This window comes from Petaurus breviceps, unplaced genomic scaffold (genome assembly GCF_028583685.1).
Source record: "Petaurus breviceps papuanus isolate PSGF00001 unplaced genomic scaffold, PetGlider_PUasm1.0 582, whole genome shotgun sequence".
Classification (NCBI taxonomy): domain Eukaryota; kingdom Metazoa; phylum Chordata; class Mammalia; order Diprotodontia; family Petauridae; genus Petaurus; species Petaurus breviceps.
Window position 1 is genome coordinate 15,299,932 of NW_027186390.1, and position 18,109 is coordinate 15,318,040.

General features: G+C 36.5%; 1 protein-coding gene across 3 annotated transcripts in view; it reads left to right on the plus strand.

Moving 5' to 3' along the window:
- The window catches only part of CPNE3 (copine 3), a 61,136-nt gene extending 45,299 nt beyond the window's left edge, over positions 1-15,837 (plus strand). For all 3 annotated transcript variants that reach the window (XM_069103623.1, XM_069103622.1, XM_069103624.1), the window contains 8 exons: positions 3,803-3,889; positions 5,028-5,087; positions 5,705-5,838; positions 6,841-6,895; positions 6,977-7,028; positions 8,300-8,433; positions 11,435-11,671; positions 12,508-15,837. In XM_069103623.1, coding sequence (XP_068959724.1) covers positions 3,803-3,889; positions 5,028-5,087; positions 5,705-5,838; positions 6,841-6,895; positions 6,977-7,028; positions 8,300-8,433; positions 11,435-11,671; positions 12,508-12,618 — 870 coding nt within the window. In that variant the 3' untranslated portion in view covers positions 12,619-15,837. The remainder of the gene's footprint in view (positions 1-3,802; positions 3,890-5,027; positions 5,088-5,704; positions 5,839-6,840; positions 6,896-6,976; positions 7,029-8,299; positions 8,434-11,434; positions 11,672-12,507) is intronic.
- Positions 15,838-18,109: the final 2,272 nt, after the last annotated feature.

The window sequence follows — 18,109 nt, forward strand, 5'->3', positions numbered from 1 at the left end:
TAGCTTATTGCTTGGCACATAATAGGTGCTTAGCAATGTTTGTGGATTTATTTTTTTTAATTATTGTAGTTCAGTTAATTCAATCCTACACTATAGCTCTAGTCCTTCCATCTCTCTGTTTAGAACCTTGACGTGTTCCCTGTTGCTTATCTAATAAAACCTTAACCATTCAGCTTGGGAGTTTGGACTTAATTTATATTTAGGATCCTTGACGACTTGGTATTCTCTCACTTGTTTTTGTTTTAGCAAGGGATGCAGTTTTATTCCCTGGGTATATCTGATGAAGTAAATGAGGTCCTACCTAGGGAAAAAAAAACTAGGGAGATTAAAAAAAAATCACACTGAAGAAAAAGAAGATTTGAGGGTGAGGAAATAGAACATGGTTTCTCTGATCTAAAAGTTGGGAAGATTCTTGGAAGAATACAGGTTGGAGAGAAGGGGGAATCTGTTGAGGAAGAGGCCCCCAGAGTGAATGATGAAAGAGACAAGGGAAGGAACACCATGAGGGCAAGGTGTCCTTTGTGATAGTTGTAGAATAAGCACCTTTTCCAGCTTCATTTCCTATTATTGTTTTTCAAATAGACGATTTTTATCCTTGTCCCCAGAGGGCAGCTAGGTGGTACAGTGATTAAAATGCTGGGCTTGGAGTCAGGAAGACTCATCTTCCTGAGTTCAAATCTAGCTTCAGATGCTTACTAGCTGTGTGACTGTGGGCAAGTCACTTAATCTTGTTTGTCTCAGTTTTCTTCTCTGTAAAATGAGCTGGAGAAGGACATAGCAAAGCACCCCAATATCTTTGCCAAGAAAACCCCAAATAAGGTCATAAAGAGTTGGACATAACTAAACATCATTTTAAGAAATTATTCTTATTTCATTAAATATTTCCCAATTAGATATAAAATTTTTAAACAATTTTTTTTAAAATTTTGAGTTACAAATCCTCTCCCTTACTTCCCCCCCAGAAGTCAAGCTATTTGGTTTTGATTATACATATGAGATCATGTAAAACATTTCCATATTAGCCATGTTGCAAAAGAAAATACAACCAAAATAAAACAAGATAAGAATTTTTAAAAGTTACCTTCAATTTGTACTCAGAATTTATCAGTTCTCTCTCTGAATGAAGGTGGATAGCGTTCTTCATCTTTAGATGCTTTGGAATTGTCTCAGATCATTATCTTGATCAGAGTAGCTAAGTCTTTCACAGCTGATCATCCTACAATATTGCTGTTACTGTGTAGTGTTCTCCTGGTTCTGCTTACTTCACTTTGCATTAGTTCATATAAATCTTCCCAGGTTTTTCTAAAACCATCCTGTTCATCATTTCTTATGGCATAATATTATTCCATCACAATCATATACTACAGATTATTTAGTCATTCCCCATTTGGTAGGTGTGCCTTCAACTCCCAGTTCTTTGCCACCACAAAAAGAGCTGCTATGAATATTTTTTGTACAAGTAGGTCCTTTTCCCTTTTCTTTGATCTCTTTGGGTTACAGACTTAGTAGTGGTAGTGCTGGGTCAAAGGATATGCACAGTTTTATAACCCTTTGGGCATAGTTCCAAATTGTTCTCTAAAATGGTTGGAATAGTTCACAACTCCATCACCAGTGCATTAGTGTCCCAGTTTTCCTACATTCCCTCTAACATCTGTCATCTTTCTTTTGTTATGTTAGCCAATCTGACAGGTATGGGGTGGTATCTCAGAATTGTTTTAATTTGCATTTTTCTAATTAGTAGTGGTTTAGAGCATTCTTTATGTGACCATAGATGACTTTAATTTCTTCTTTTGAAAACTATCTATTCATTAGTTCTTTTCAGCCATACAATGATCTAAGACAATTCCAAAAGACTCATGATGGAAAATGCTATCCACATCCAGAGAAAGAACTGATGGAGTCTGAATGCAGATTGAAGTATACTATTTTCACTTTCTTTGTGGTTTTTTTGTGTGTTTTTTTCCTTTTGTTCTGTTTCTTCTTTCACAACATGACTAATGTGGCAATATGTTTTACATGATTGCACATGTATAAACTTTATCAGGTTGCTTGCCATCTTGGATGCGGGGGAGGAAGGGGAAAAAATTTGGAACTCAGAATCTTATAAGAAATGAATGTTGAAAACTGTCTTTCCAAGTAATTGGGAAAATGGAATATTATTTAAAAAATAAAATAAAGTAAAAAATAAAAACAAAAACTAACTGTTCATATCCTTTGACCATTATAGACTGTCAGTGAAACTGGACTATTCTGTTCCCTGAACTTGACATGCACATACTGCTTCTATACCTTTGTTTTTTCTGTTCTCTACCTGTTACTTCTTATTCACAATCTCTGTCAACATCTTATTCATTCCAAATGCAATTCCCTTTAAGAAGTCTTTCCTGATTATGCAAAAAGTGTGATATTTCTTGCCTCTTATCTACCTTACCACTATAATTGTAGTTCTTTTATGGTACTTGTCATAAACTTTAATTATTTTGTTCATTATTATAGCTAGGTCTAGATTTGTGTGAACAAATCTTCTGAAGGGGTCACATTATTCAAATCTGTACTGTATATTTCTACTTTGCTATAACCAGTTACCACATTTTATATAAAACTCCTAGTGGGAAGAGACTATTTTACTTATTTTCTTTGGCTAGAATAATGCTTTGAATTGAATTGTGCTCACAATGGCAACAGAGAATAGAAGCAAAAGACACAGAGTCTCTGACCTTAAGGAATTTATCATTTAGTTGGAGAGATAAGATTAACCCATATTTAAATATTTCATTCTTTCCTTCCTTTCCTCCTTCAACAAGTATTTATTCAGCACCAACTGTGTCACAGTCACTAGGTGCCAAATACACAGAGACAAAAATGAAAGTCCTTACTATCAAGGAGTTTATGTTTTTTTAATGGGAATGTGAGGTGGGGATGAGATAAAACTCATTCAACATTATATATAATTAAGCACTAAAGTGTATGATATAGAGTTCTGAAGGTGAAATCCAGTCAACTTCTTGCTTTTGTAAGGACTTTGAGAATAGTTTTTACATTTTAAAATGTCTTTTTTAAAATGTACATTTTGAATATCTCATTCTATTTTAAAATATAAAAACCATTCTTGGCTTGGGCAGTACAAAAAGCAAGCTGAGGCTGGATTTTGTCCTCAGGTAATAGTCCTGTTGATCCTTGATGTAGATTCTAAATGCAATGAGATTTCGGGGGGTTGAATCCACAGGAAAGACTTTATCTATGAGGTTAGTCTTGAGGGATAGAAAGGACTTTTGATAGACGAACAGAGGATGTCTGAAGAGAAGGAGTAAGTGAAGAAGGGACAAAAGGTAGAATGTAGGATAACAGAATTATCAGGTTACAGATCACGTGTAATATGCTCTTATATGATAGAAAGGTTTGCTCTACTCTTAATGAATGCATCTGGTAATTTAAAAAAGCTCTTGAAAGCGGTTGTGCTGTTTCATAGAGGTAGCTTCAGTGTTCCTTGGCTCTCTAATAGTCATATAATGCTTTTTCTAAGTAACTCATTTTGTTCTCTTTCTGGAATAGTAAGGATTATCCTCTTCTAAGGCAAATCCAATGTTGGCCCGTGCTAATTATAGGAAAATTAACTATTAGTGATATTTTGCATACTTGATGAATAAATAAAGCAATTTAGAGCTTGGGAGATTTTTGGCATAGGAATGATAGACATTATGTTGAGGGAGGGAGAAAAATAATTCCTTAAATCCTTAACAGGACTTGTGATGGGATAATGGAATTTTTTTTATAGTTTACATTTATTTTCCAATTCCTATAGGTTGAATTTGAATGTATAAATGAAAAGAAGAGGCAGAAGAAGAAAAGCTACAAAAATTCTGGTATTGTCAGTGTGAAGCATTGTGAGGTCAGTACTAGTTGGGCTAATTGCTTTATTTTGAAGTCAGTTTGAAGAGTAATTCCCATTCCTTTAGCCAACATGCTATGTTTCTAGATACCTGAATCTTTGACTTCTGGACATTCCAGAAATTAAAAATTGTGTTTTGAGATCTTCAGGGAGTGGAGGGGAATAGGGATAGTGAGTAGCAACAAAATATTTTAAATAATATTCTTAATTCAAGGGTCAAAACATCTCAGAAAATATGAGGGCATTTTCCTAGGGGCCTGCGGGTACTCTACATATTTGGTACTTTTTCCAGCAGAAAGTAGACAAAAACTATGACCTCCATTCCTGCACACAATGCATTTTTCTGGCATTTTCCAAACTTGTTGGAGTGTGAGTAGCCTGACCCAGTTTTGCCAATCCTGTTAATCTTTTCAAGATGAGGAGATTTAATTATGGTTATAATGTGAGGAGGAAAAATCTTTTTTTTCCCCAGGCTGTGTTCCCAGGCTGAGGCTTCTTATCATGTAGGAGAGTTGTTTCCTATTTCATTTGGATGTGAAAACCATAAACAAAGCCCCCCTGTTAAGTTCATAAAACTAATCATTGGTTTTTCTCCATTTTGGTTGGCTTCTCCTATCCTGATAGTGGTGATACCCTTTTTTGGAAATCAGATCATTTCATTAAAAGTAAAATGTAATCCTGACATGTAACCCCACCTAAAACATCCCTGGGATGTTGAGCCAAGGTGCCACCATTAATGTTAGAAGGTCTTTCAGTGGAATAAGAAATGCTGAAAGACTGATAAGTAGAGGGCTGGCTTTGTGTGTAAAAATCCAACCAGAATGGAGTGAGTTGGCATAGCATTAAATTTTGTTTTACTAGTTGGCAGAGGTGAAATGGATTAGCTTTGCAAATACTGTAACATGAGTCTTTATTCCCATGTATTTGGAGTGAGGTGTAAATTCAGGGATAGAGGGCCTAGTGAAGCAGAGACATCTTAGACTACAATTTAGCACTAATTTGCATGTATTTACATTTTACCTTTATTCAGTTTGGTTCAGCAAGATTAATTTATGTCCTCTTCAAAACCTAAGTGAATGGAACTCCTTGTTCTGTATTTTACAAAGGGAGGGTTATAACTTTAACTCTCTGTGTTTAGATTACAGTGGAATGCACATTCCTTGACTACATCATGGGAGGATGTCAGCTGAATTTTACCGTACGTGAAATAAATTTCAATGTATATTGAACTGGATTTTATAGGGTGGGTTGTGATACCAAGGCTTTACTGCCTGTCTTAAAACTGTTTTTGTTTGTTTGCAACTGAATATGTGACCAGATTTTCTATAAATTCATTAAATGTGCTCTGCCCAGACCCAATTTCTGAGCTTGTCACAAGCTCTGTTTTATGAACAAGAAAATCTGTCATTCCTGAGAGCAAGCATGCATGTATAGAATTTGTGCTCATTTGGTAATAAACACTGTAATTCAGAAGACTGTTAACTGAAAATGGTTAACAGTTGCAGCAAACCCACAAAGTTAAGGGCTGAGTGCAATAGAAATTCACGATTTAAGGATTCTGGAATAATAGGAACAGCAGGTATGTATTTCATGTAAACAGTTTGAGAGGTGGTTTCATGATGAGACCAAGAAATGCTCTTTTTAAATACTCTGATTTAATTGGCTACAGAAATGCCAAGGCATATGCCTGCTCTTAGGGCACTGTCTGTAACAGACTTAGAGAACAGTGGGTTTGGTACAGGAAAATTTTGCTGAGATCAAGCACTGACTTCGGTGCCTCAGCGTTGGTAGTTGTTACATTCTTGTTTATCATAGGTGGGAGTAGACTTCACTGGCTCAAATGGTGATCCTCGATCTCCTGACTCTCTTCATTATATCAGCCCCAATGGAGTTAATGAATATTTGACTGCTATCTGGTCTGTTGGGATGGTGATTCAGGATTATGATTCGTAAGTCTCAACTAAAATCGCATCGTTTGCAGTACGCCTTTCCCAACTCCTCTTACTTCTGGTGCCATTTCTCTGTTAATTATTTCCCATTTGTCCTATGTACAGCTTTTTTGTATATATTTATTTGCATGTTGTCTCCCCCTGTTAAAGAGTGAGCTCCTTGAGGGCAGGGACTGCCTTTTGCCTCTGTTGTATCCTCAATGCTTAAGTATGGTTCCTGGTACATAGGAGACAATTAATAAATGTTTATGAATTGATTTTAGAAAAATCTTGTCACATAGAATGTACTTCATAAATGTTTGTTGATTTATTGATTTTGGAATAATGATGACACTGATTTTTATAGCTGCCCGGAAAAAAATCACCTGCTTTTGTTTAATTTGTACATACTTTAAAAAGTATGTACAGTGCTTGCTATATGCCAGGCTCTATGCTAGGCATTAGGAATACAAAGTGAAAATTCAAAAGAAATGGGGTAGAGTGTATAGAACTCAGGACTTAGAATTAGGCAGATTTGAATTCAGATTCCTCTTTAGATGTTTACTTGTTGTACCCTGGATAATCCACTTAATCTGTGTGGATCTCGGTTTCCTTATTTGTAAAGTGAGGGTGTTGGATTCACTTCCCCCTAAGGTCCTTTTCAACTCTAAATATGATTCTGCAAAGTAGTTTCTGCCCTCGTGGGGTTTGCATTTTAGGGCAGAGACTATTTATTTTTTGTATTGGTACATATAGAGCCTAGCAGGGTATTTGGCTTATAGTATGCCACTCAATAATTTGTTGTTGGTGTTGTTTTGTAGTTTCTCTTTATAGATAGGTGAGCATTAGGAACAGTTCTGTATTACCAATTTCTTTCTAGGTCTATTAGCTCTAGAGTGAATGTGCTTTTGACTTTTTCTGTTGGCTCTTGTTGTATGTTCAAAGCTGTTAGAGAGATAGTTATTAATCTGCCTGATATTTAAAGAGAATAAAACCTTTCATGTTGTTAAACTTTATTTTTAGTGATAAGATGTTTCCAGCCTTTGGATTCGGGGCCCAGATACCTCCCCAGTGGCAGGTAAGAAGTTCTTTTACCCCCAGAGCACCCTATTTATTGAAATATGTGCAAAACCTTATTCTTTTATTTGTGTGTTGACAGGTATCACATGAATTTCCCCTAAACTTTAACCCAGCAAATCCCTTCTGTAATGGTAAGTTTTCAAAATTAGCATAAAGGTCTTAAGCTGAAAGTCTCAGTGGCACTGATTTTTAACATCTTAAAACCCCTCTCTTTTTCCTTGAATATTTTATGTTTGGTTGTAGGAAAAAAAAAAAAAAGAAAAGAAATATTTTTTTTTTTTTTTTTTTTTTTTTTTTTTTTGTGGGTTTTTTGGGGTTAAGTGTCTTGCGTATAGTGACATGTGTATTGTGAGTGTTTGTGTGTGTGTGTGTGTGTGTGTGTGTGTGTGTGTGTGAAGTGTCTGAGAGCAGATCCGAACTAAGGTCCTCCTGGCTCCAGGACTGGCCCTCTACTCACTGTGCCACCTAGCTACCCCTAGAGAAGCAATAATTTCTGTGAAATTTTTAACATGAAATTATGTTAGTTGAAAAATTGCATTATCATTCTTCTTATGATTTTAGGCCAAATAATGAAAATATTTATAATATTGAAAACTTTATCCAAGTCCTGGCAGGAAATATTATTATGGGTCATATTATTGTTTTTAATATCATTTTATGTTTGTGTTGCATTTTTGACTTTTTAAGGCTCTTAAATATACATGTTATTTTGACTAGGTAAAACAAAAACTCTGAATAGAGGGACTAATCCTGTGATTTTGTTGGTTTAGGGAACTCCAGGATGAGAAAACTCATTCTACCAATATAGGTTGTCACCTTCTATGCAAATATAGCCTTAGGGAGTTGCCTAGAGCTCTGAGAAGTTAAATGCCTTACCCAAGTTCACATAGCCAATAAATATCAGAGATAGGACTGGAACCTAGGCCTGTCAAAAATAGCTCATCAGTCAATATACCACGGTGCCTTTTGGTTATAAATAATCCAGTTCATCAAATGCTTTCCAAAATGTGTTTCAACATATAGTCTGCTCTCTGTAAAGAAAAAAAAATTTGTGTGTTGTACATCTTTACTCCTGAGTAATACTTTGGGGTTCTAAAGGTAAAGAGATCCCCATACCCTTTGTTGTAGATAAGGAAATTTCTTCCCTTATTTTAATTTGACACAGTTTCGTAGAAACTTGTTCCATTGGCTATTTCATCCCCAAAAGGAAGGTTGTAATTTGATGAAATTGTAAGCTGACAAACTAAAGGCAGTTACCCCTTTGTTTCAAAAGGGTAGTATTCTTTTCATTACTCTAATTAATAGATGTTTACTGGGTCTGAATTAAAATGCTAACCAAGGAAGAGAGTCTTGTAGATTACTAACATATTTGATGGCAATTAATACTGCTTTTGTTCTGTAGGAATCCAAGGCATCATAGAGGCTTATCGGACCTGCCTTCCTCAGATAAGACTTTATGGGCCAACTAACTTTTCTCCAATAATAAATCATGTGGCCAGATTTGCTGCTGCAGCCACACAGCAACAGACAGCATCAGTAAGTTGGATGTTGTGGGTCTTGGCTTTTATGATTTGGAAACAATGGAAAGAATGCTGGGTTTGGGGTCTGAACACCTGAACTTGAATCCTAGATCTGCCAGATACTACCCATGGGACTTGGCCTGAATCATTTGATTTTTCTGGGCTTCAGTTTCCCCAGCTTTTAAAAAGGGAGTTGAGCTAGATGAGCTGTAAGATTCTGTCTAGTTCTAAAGTTATGATGATAGAATTTGTTAACTGAATGTTTGGTTCAAAAAAATTTTTTTTTCTCAGTGTAAGGGGAATGGAAAAGAAGAGGAGAGCTGGGGATAGAGTTGTAAAAAAAAAAAGGAAGGAAAGAGAGAACCTTGAGTTCTAGCAAGCTCCACAATAGGATGGAAATCTGTCTCAATGATGGCAGTCTCTGACCTGTGTCTGTTGGAAGGAGGCTCATCAATGGAAGGGGAGAACCTAGTGGAGGTATATTTCAGTGTCAGAAGGCCACAGGGATGGTTGGATGTTCTGGGGTGAGAAGGTCCCAGTCACTGTGGGAAGTTCCAGGATGGGATAGCAGAGGCAGGGTTTTAAGCCTAGAAAGTGAGAAACAGGGCCAAGAGAGGAATGCATAACTATGGCTGGCCCATGGTGATTTTGGTGAAATTCTTTTAAAAAAAACCAAAAAACTAAATTGATTCTGTTCTTAATTTATGAAATAAAAAGCATAACATAATATAGTTTAACATATATAATGTAATAAACTGCAAATCTATTATGTATAACTTGCTGTTCCATTTAAATATATAATAGAGTTATCATGTAAATTTTTTTTTCTCCTCCCTCCTCCAGGTGGCTACCATTAGATACAAATATGTATATATGTAAAATCATTCTATATGTACTTTTTTTTTTTTTTCTTTTTGGAGGGGGAAGGGCTGGGCAATTGGTGTTAAGTAACTTGCCCAAGGTCATACAGTTAGTAAGTGTTAGGTGCCTAAGACCAGATTTGAACTGGGTTCTCCTGACTCCAGGGCCAGTGCTCTATTCACTGCGCCACTTAGCCGCCCCTATATGTACTTCTTTTTAGCAGTTCTTTCTCTAGATGCAGATAGTATCTTCCTTCATATGTCTTTTGTAGTTAATTTGGGTTTTTATAATAGTCATAATGACTTAGTCACTCAAAGTTGTTAACACAATATTGTTACTTTATACAACATTCTCTTGTTCTTTATGAGAAGTCAGCGACCTTCCAAGAACCATTACTCTATGGATAAGTGGTCAAAGAATGTGAACAAGTAGTTCTCAAAGGGAGTGTAAACAATTAGTAATCATGTCTAGGGCTTGGCCCTAAATAAGTGCTTGTTAAATTAAATACTAAAGACTATTCCAATTCAGAGATAATGGGGCGGGGTAGACAAGGATTTATAAGCCCCTTGAATGTACCAGGCACTGGGCTAAGTGCTTTACAAATATTGTTTCATTTGATCCTCATGACAACTCTTGGGAGGGAGGTTCTATTATTATCTCCATTTTACAGATGAGGAAACTGAGTCAGACAGATTAAGTGACTTGCTCAGGGTCACATAACTGATAAATGTCTGAAGCTAGTTTTGAACTCTGGTCTTCCTGACCCCAGGCTCAATGCTTTATCCATTGTACCACTTAGAAATACAAGTTAAAAACAACTCTGAAATTTTGATTCAAATTTATATCCAGCAAAATTTCAAAGATGACAAAGGACAGAGGTAGCCATTGTTGGAAGGGCTGCAGGAAGACAGGCACACTAATAAATTGTTGATGGAGCTGTGAATTGATTCTCCTATTTTAGAGAACAGTCTGGATGTGCACCAAAAATTGACCCAGAGTCCCATTGCTAGGTGGGATTTCAAAGAGAGAAATTCCCATATATACAAACATATTCAGGCAAAATTTTTTTTAAAGTAAAGAACTGTAATGGACATCCATTATTGTTATATGAATATAATGAAATAGTGAGGAATATAGAGAAAAATGAGAAAAACTTATGAACTGATATGGAGTCAAATATGGAATGAAGTGGCTGCTATTTGGAATGTAGTAGGAGTGTTGGACTTGGAACTGAGAAGATCTGAGTTCAAATCCTACATCAGACACTTACTAGCTGTGTGACCCTGGGCAAGTCACAACCCTCTTTACCGCAGTTTTCTCATCTGTAAAATGAAATAGCATCTAATACATCTGCCCCAAATGAGGTCATAAAGTGTTGGACACAAATGAACCAATTAAACAATAGCAAAAGTTCACTACTTCCCTACTCAACTTACACTGTACTGTTAGTATATTTAGTACTTGAAACTTAGGAAAGTGATTTTTTTTCTTTCTTTGTAGAAATACTAGTTTGTTTTGCCTTTTCTGGCAGTGAGATAGCAGGGTAGAATTCTGTTAGTACTTAAGGTGTGGGATTCTCAGCCCAAACCTAAGTTTGGACTATTCTTTATTTTTATATTGTTAATATATATGATATATTATTAATTATATAAAATTAATATCATCAACATAATATTTTGTTAATATTAACTAATAAAATAATTATTACAATATATAATTAACATAATATATTAGTAATAATGTTAATATTTTTATATTATGGTTCTTTAAAAAACCTTGTCACTTTAGTTTAAATAGCCTTTCTCTTGCTTTTTGGGCTAAGTCAGTTTGTTGTCTGAGGATCTTAAGAGATTTTATTCTAGGGTTATTGCTGTAGTAGGGAAATGCTGGGAAAGAAATGAAGTAACTAATTTTATCCTCACAAGAATCCTGGGATCTAGGTGTTATTATTATCCCCATTTCAGATAAGGAAAATAAGGCAGACACAGGTTAAGTAACTTGCCTAGGGCCACACAGCGTAGGTCTGGGGCAGGATTGGAAGTCAGATCTTGATTGCAGATCCAGGGTTCCACCCACTGCATCATCTAGTTGCCTAATTTTTCCTTGCTGACAAACTATTTGATTATGAAGGTAACTAGGCTTGTCTTATTTTATAGCAATATTTTGTGCTCCTGATCATCACTGATGGTGTGATCACAGACCTTGATCAGACCAGGCAAGCCATAGTGAATGCTGCCAAACTTCCCATGTCTATCATCATTGTTGGTGTTGGAGGTGCAGACTTCAGTGCAATGGAGTTTCTTGATGGTGATGGTGGAGCACTCAGGTCCCCAACTGGTGAGACTGCTATCAGAGACATTGTTCAGTTTGTTCCTTTCAGACAATTCCAGAATGTGAGTATTGCCATTCTGCATTCTTCTCCTCTATCCCTTCCCCTCCCCACCCCCACAAAAAAAACCCCAACAACCTGGAGCTGAGTGTCCTGCCTGAAAGACTTCTGTGTTGTTCCGCAGTGAGCCAGGTGAATAGATGTCCATGCTCAGGGGGCGTACAAGTCACATTCTTTAGCGATATTGAGCACATCACTTTTCTCATACCGTTCTTGAAATTTCTGTGCCTATGCCCATCTGCAATGCTTTTGTGCAGTAAGAATTATGCATCATCTTTCATGTTTTTGACTCTCTGTCAATATTTTTCTAGTCAGAGACTCCTTTGATACATTCCACGTATATAATCTATATCAAATTGTCTACCATCTTAGGGAAGAAGAGAGAAAATTTGGAACTTGAAATTTACAAAAGTGAATGTTAAAAATTGTTTTTATATCTAGTTGAGAAACAGTAAAATACTATTAAAAGAACCACAATGATCAGTTTTCTTTCAGGTTTGTTTGGTGCTCAGTCTGTTAGTTACCTATTAGTTACCTATTAGTTTTCAATTCTAAGGAAAACAAGTCTGCAGGGTTGTTGTTCCAGTCCTGCCACAAATGATGGCATGAAAAAAGAATGCATAGTGTTTTGGTTTATTAAAAAGTCAACACGGCCTCTTATACTGCTCCTTGTCTTGATTATGCCAAGATAAGAAATGAGCCTCAAGCCACAGAAGGAGAAAATGGAATTTTTTAATGTCAAGTAATTTTGTCTAAATTAAGGTACCTAATAATGTTTAAATGTATGGTTGCTAACAAAGACACTTGGTTCTTTTCTTTTCTTTTTTTTTTTTTACCAAGTCTCCAAAGGAAGCCCTTGCTCAGTGTGTCCTGGCAGAGGTTCCTCAACAAGTGGTGGGTTACTTTAACACATATAAACTCCTCCCTCCGAAGAATCCTGCTACGAAATAATGGAATCAGCCCAGGAGAATTCCCTTGTGCCAAGTGGAGCATTATCTCTCCCCAAGATGCATTCACCAGTGTTGTTTCTTGTGGCCTGTTATGGTGTTTCTGTGTGAGACATGATTCTGTTTTTGACGTGGAGCTGTATCTGTTTAATATTTTTGTATATGCTTGTGGATTTCTTTTTTTTAAACATGAAACGTGAATCTATGTGTAATCAATTCATCGACTGGTAATTGGTAGGAATTGACGGAGGCCTGTTTGTTTTAGAAAGTGTCAGTAAGATGACTTTTGCTTTACATAGATGAAGTCATTTGTGAATATGATAAGTCATTTTGCTGGAACAAATTCCAGTCAGTATATATTCTACATGCAAACTCCCACTCTTGCTCAAGATAAAGCTGTTTAGCTGAGATGATTTGGGTGTACTTTAACTGGTCTTTCTTATACCTCATTATTGCCCATAGAGTGTCAACTTCCTTCACTTGTCTCTACATAGTGCTGCAGTCTGTAAGCCACATCTTAGGTAAATTAATGCTGTTGCCTTGAGGGGAAGGCACAGACTTAGTTTCTTATTAAACAATCACTGAGTAGATACCTGTTATAGACAAACAATTCTCTGTTGCCCTTTTTTTTGGCTCTTTAAAAATGATTCTTTTCATCATTGAAGATGATCAGGTTGAAAGTGGGTCTTGTTCTTAAAATGCTTCAGGCAAAATGGAAGATTCTTTAGAAATTAAAGACATAACTTTTGTTCTTCTTGCTGTAGTTCCAGATCTGTTCAGTTTGTAAGGAGTTCAGCTCATGTTAGCTTGTGTTTTGTGAGCCTGTCTGAGGTAGATAAATCAAGTGGTCTAATGAGAAGACTGTTGACTACAATGCACTTAGGAACAGCTTCATGCCCCCACTGTCCTGGAAGCCAGATAACCTTTGCTTCTTCCATAGCTCAATACTTTATACTTTCTTATGTACCACATGTTAATCAGTGCCAGGGGAAATAATTTTTGCCTTATTATGCAACATTTTTTAAGAGATTTTTTTTCTGGAGGGATAATAGTGGTTTCCTACCAACTAATATCTATCATTTTATAAAAATATTATTTTTTAGTCATAGGGTGTGTCTTACATTAAAGCACAAAATATTTCAGAATTAAAAAAATTGTTATTGAGACATCAGACCCATTTGAGAAGCATATATATGTATATGTAGACAATTTTTTTTTTAAACTTGGGAGGCTTTGTGGTAATAGACAGAAAACCCACCTCAGTGCTGAAGATACTTGGGTTTGAGCCTCACTTTGGAAACATACTGAATGGGTGACTAAGTGCTTCAGCTCTAGGTAACTCTTTCAGACTGTATGTTTCAGAGAAGGAATTAACCTGCACTGGTAAAGGGAGTTTCCTCTAGCAACCAAATCATGGGTTCATTCTCTATCTCTGTGTTGTTTTTACTCAAAGTAGAGTCCTCTCCATTCTGAAGGCTGTTTTTCCAGAATACACTGCATTAAAGCATATTTCTTCTTCATGAATTGCTTTGAAAAAATACCCAACATCAAAACTCTGGACATATCTAATATCATCAACATATGTATATATAAAACAGCATTAAATCTATTAACATATATATATATATATTTATAAGCCCATTAGCATGTACTTAGTACATATTAAAAGTGCAACACTGAACACCGGTACACATTTTGCATGAAAATAAAGTGTGTGTGTGTGTTTGTGTGTATGGTTTTTAGTGTTGGTTCCATTATACATGTATAAATAAGGATATGTATCCTTAGTCTTGTTGAAAAAACTCCAGCACGTGGATCTAGTTTTACATACTTTCATTGCAATGTGGAAGAGGGGACTAGGGCTTAATAGACTCTGGCTTCTTTAAAATGACTGGACAATTCAAGCTGAGGTGGATTTTATTTGCTGCCATGTTGTGTTTGCCTGAGTAGACTAGGTGACTGGCCTTGTAGAACTCCCTATAAGTCTTTGGGATTGGGCAAACCACTATTACTGATACTCGCCTGACTAATATCATCTTACTTCTTGTGGCCTTATACCTTGTTGGCAATCCTTTCTTTAGATTATATCCCTGCTGTGGAGTGAATAAATGGTCATTATTTTACTGGCGTGGAGTTTGAATTATGTGGAAAATGGCCCCCAGTTTTTTTACTTCAATTAATCAATAATCATTGAACATTTATTAAGCACTTAGTAAGTGCCAAACACTGTACTTAGTGTTGGAGATGCAAAAAAGGTGAATGTAACATTTAAATGAACACAGTGCATTTAATTCACCCAAGTCACAAGTCCAGGGACACCAGGGATAAGCAGATTTAGAGTGTCTCTGTTTTTATGCCATTCCTTTACTTGGAATGTTTCTCTCAAACAATCTGATGCCCTTGAGTTCTTCATTAAATGCTGCTGAGGCAGGGTAAATTCTTGCCCATTTTATGTGCTGAGTTAAAAGCATTTATACTTATATTTTCATCACTTTATGAAAAAGATGTAGCTTCAGTAATAGCCCCCGTTTCTTGTGCCACATTTGGATTGAGCTTTGCATTTTAAATAGTCTCTCCTTTTTTGAATTTGTGGTTTTTAAAGAGGATATTGTGGGATTGATTATAGGGTGTCTTGAGACCAAATAGATCATGTCATCTTAACAGCTGTGTAAGTATCCAGATGAGAAACTTATATCCCTAGAGCTGTCTCCTGACCATGGTTTTTGTTTTGAGAAAATTGTACACAAACTAGCTTAGCTAATTTGTGCCACCTTGTGGTAAAACTTCAGAAATGAACTTATTATAAACTTGGGAAATGTTAATCTCAGACCAGTGATTCTTAGACGAAACATTTCATGCTCTTTCAGATGGTTTTAAAAGTAAACGCGATACCTTAACTTCTTATGCTGTATTTTTGACACACTTTTCATATGTCTTCCTTTACTTATTTGGAAATTTCATTTTCCTAAAACAATAACAATAAAAACAAAAAACAAAACAATATTATTTTTTACAAGATTTCTTTTAATATTCATGATGTGCCAGGGTAATTATACGGCAGGGTAACCTAATACTTTGAGAATTTGGATTTAGACTATTCGTGTGCTTTTATAAAAGTTGTATTTGCTAATATATGGATATGTATAATAGTCTCTAATATATGGCCACAAGTTTTAATTGTATCTTCCCTTTGATTTATGATAAAGTTGAGTCTGGATGTAAACAGTATGGTGTCTTGGTTTCATTATGATACTGATTGAATCTCTTGTGCCTCTCTACATGATGCCCGAACAGCAAAAGGAAAAGTAAAACATTCAATGAATTACTATTTCACAAAGAATTGGGGGTTTGTCATTTTACTGGATTTGACCAAATTGGATTTCTTTTTTATTCATTTAACAAATACTTAGTAAATGACTATTACTATAAGAGATTGTACTAGGGAGATATAAAATATGGTTTTTGCCCTTAAGAAGCTAATAATCAAAGCTAAGCTAATAGAGAAAAGACAATTGTAAGGGCCACATGAGTGACAGCACTTACTAAATGTTTCTTGAATTAAGTTGTGTGTGTAGACACAGCATGGTATGATAACATAATTAAAGGTCATCTTCCTGTAGTCAGGAATGGCTTGAGCAATGTGACTCTCTTATTTGATTAGGGGAAGATACTGAGGCAGCTAGATGGTGCAGTGGGGAAAGCACTGGGCTTGGAATCAGAAAGACTCATCTTCATGAATTTAGTTCTGGCCTTAGAAACTTACTAGCCCTGTGCTATGACTCCAGGCTCTTAACCCTGTTTGCCTTAGTTGCTCATCTGTAAATATGAACTGGAGAAGTAAATAGTAAAGTGAATATTCCAGTATCTTTGCCAAGAATCCCCCAAATGGGATTATGAATATTTGAACATGACTGAAAATGACTGAACAGCAACAGGGATTGCTCCCTGACCATAGTCACACTTGTGCTGAAGTGATCTTTCCAACATTACACCTCTATTTAAACATTGAACCTGCCCATTCTGAAGCTGGGGCCTGTAGCATTGATCATCATACAAGGCAGATGGAATGAAACTCTGCTTTTGTATCTTCTGCTTCAGGCACAATAACTACATCTTTGTAGGTATGGATGGAAGCCGTAATGTCCATAGTAAGCAAGAAAAAGAATTCGGATATACAACTTCTTTGCATGAACCAGCCTTATATGTTAATTCTCCTTATTCCTTTCTTCTGGCAATGAGAAGGAAGCATGATGATGGTTGGTTGTTCTGCTGGGCACCTTTTGTAGAAAGCCCTTCGAGTTTATCTTCCAAGTGCAGAAGAGATATAGGACTATAGTTAGCAGGGATAGAAGGATTAAGTTCAGATTTGGGGGGGATAAGGGAGATGTTGGCATGTTTGTAGGTACTTTGGAGTTATTCCAATGAGGAACAAGCTTCTCTTTTGAGTTTTCCAGTGATTTCTACACAGTATTATTCTTTGCTTTGTGGAGGGGGGAGGGCAGGGCAATTGGGGTTAAGTGACTTGCCCAAGGTCACACAGCTAGTAAAGTGTTAAGTGTTTGAGGCCGGATTTGGTTTGAACTTGGGTCCTCTTGCCTCCAGGGCTGGTGCTTTGTTCATTGTGCCACCTACACACCCACACAGTAAATACTAAAAGATTTATAGAGTTGAATTCTGCATAAACTCAAATGAGTAGAATTAGCGAGTGAGGTCTTTTTCCCCTCACCTATTTTGGCCCTTTTCTTCACAAGTATAGGTTGAGAAAATTCTCCCCCACAGATCTCAGGTGGGGGAGGCAAAAAGACTCCTGAAAGGCACACCATAGCTTTATTTCAAATGCTAAAGAAATTTTAAAAAAGAAATTCCTTACATCCCATCTCTGCTAGCCCAGCTCTTACACTGGGTATAAACTCTCCTGCCTATCTAACCACTCCTCTGTCTCTTTTGGTTGTTCCCCTTCCAAATCATGCCCTCTAATTGTAGGTGTCCCTCGGGGTTTGGTCCTGGACCCTCTTCCTCTATGCTACTTCACTCCGTGATCTCATCAGCTGTCATGGATTTAATTACCAGCACTATGCTCATGATTCTCAGATCTACACATTCTTCCCCAAACTCTGCTGATCTCCAATCACATCTCTAACTACATCTCATACGCTCATGATTCTCAGATCTACACATTCTTCCCCAAACTCTGCTGATCTCCAATCACATCTCTAACTACATCTCATACGCTCATGATTCTCAGATCTACACATTCTTCCCCAAACTCTGCTGATCTCCAATCGCATCTCTAACTACATCTCAGAAATCTCAAACTGGACGTCCACTCGGCATCTAAAACTCATTATGTCCAAAACAGAACTCATTATCTTCTCCCCAATTGCTATTGAGGGAAACACCACCCTTTGTCTTCCTCAGGCTCCCAACTTAGAAGTCATACAGGACCCTTCACCATCTTTCATCAGCCATCTCCAATCTGCTGCCGAGGCCTGTTC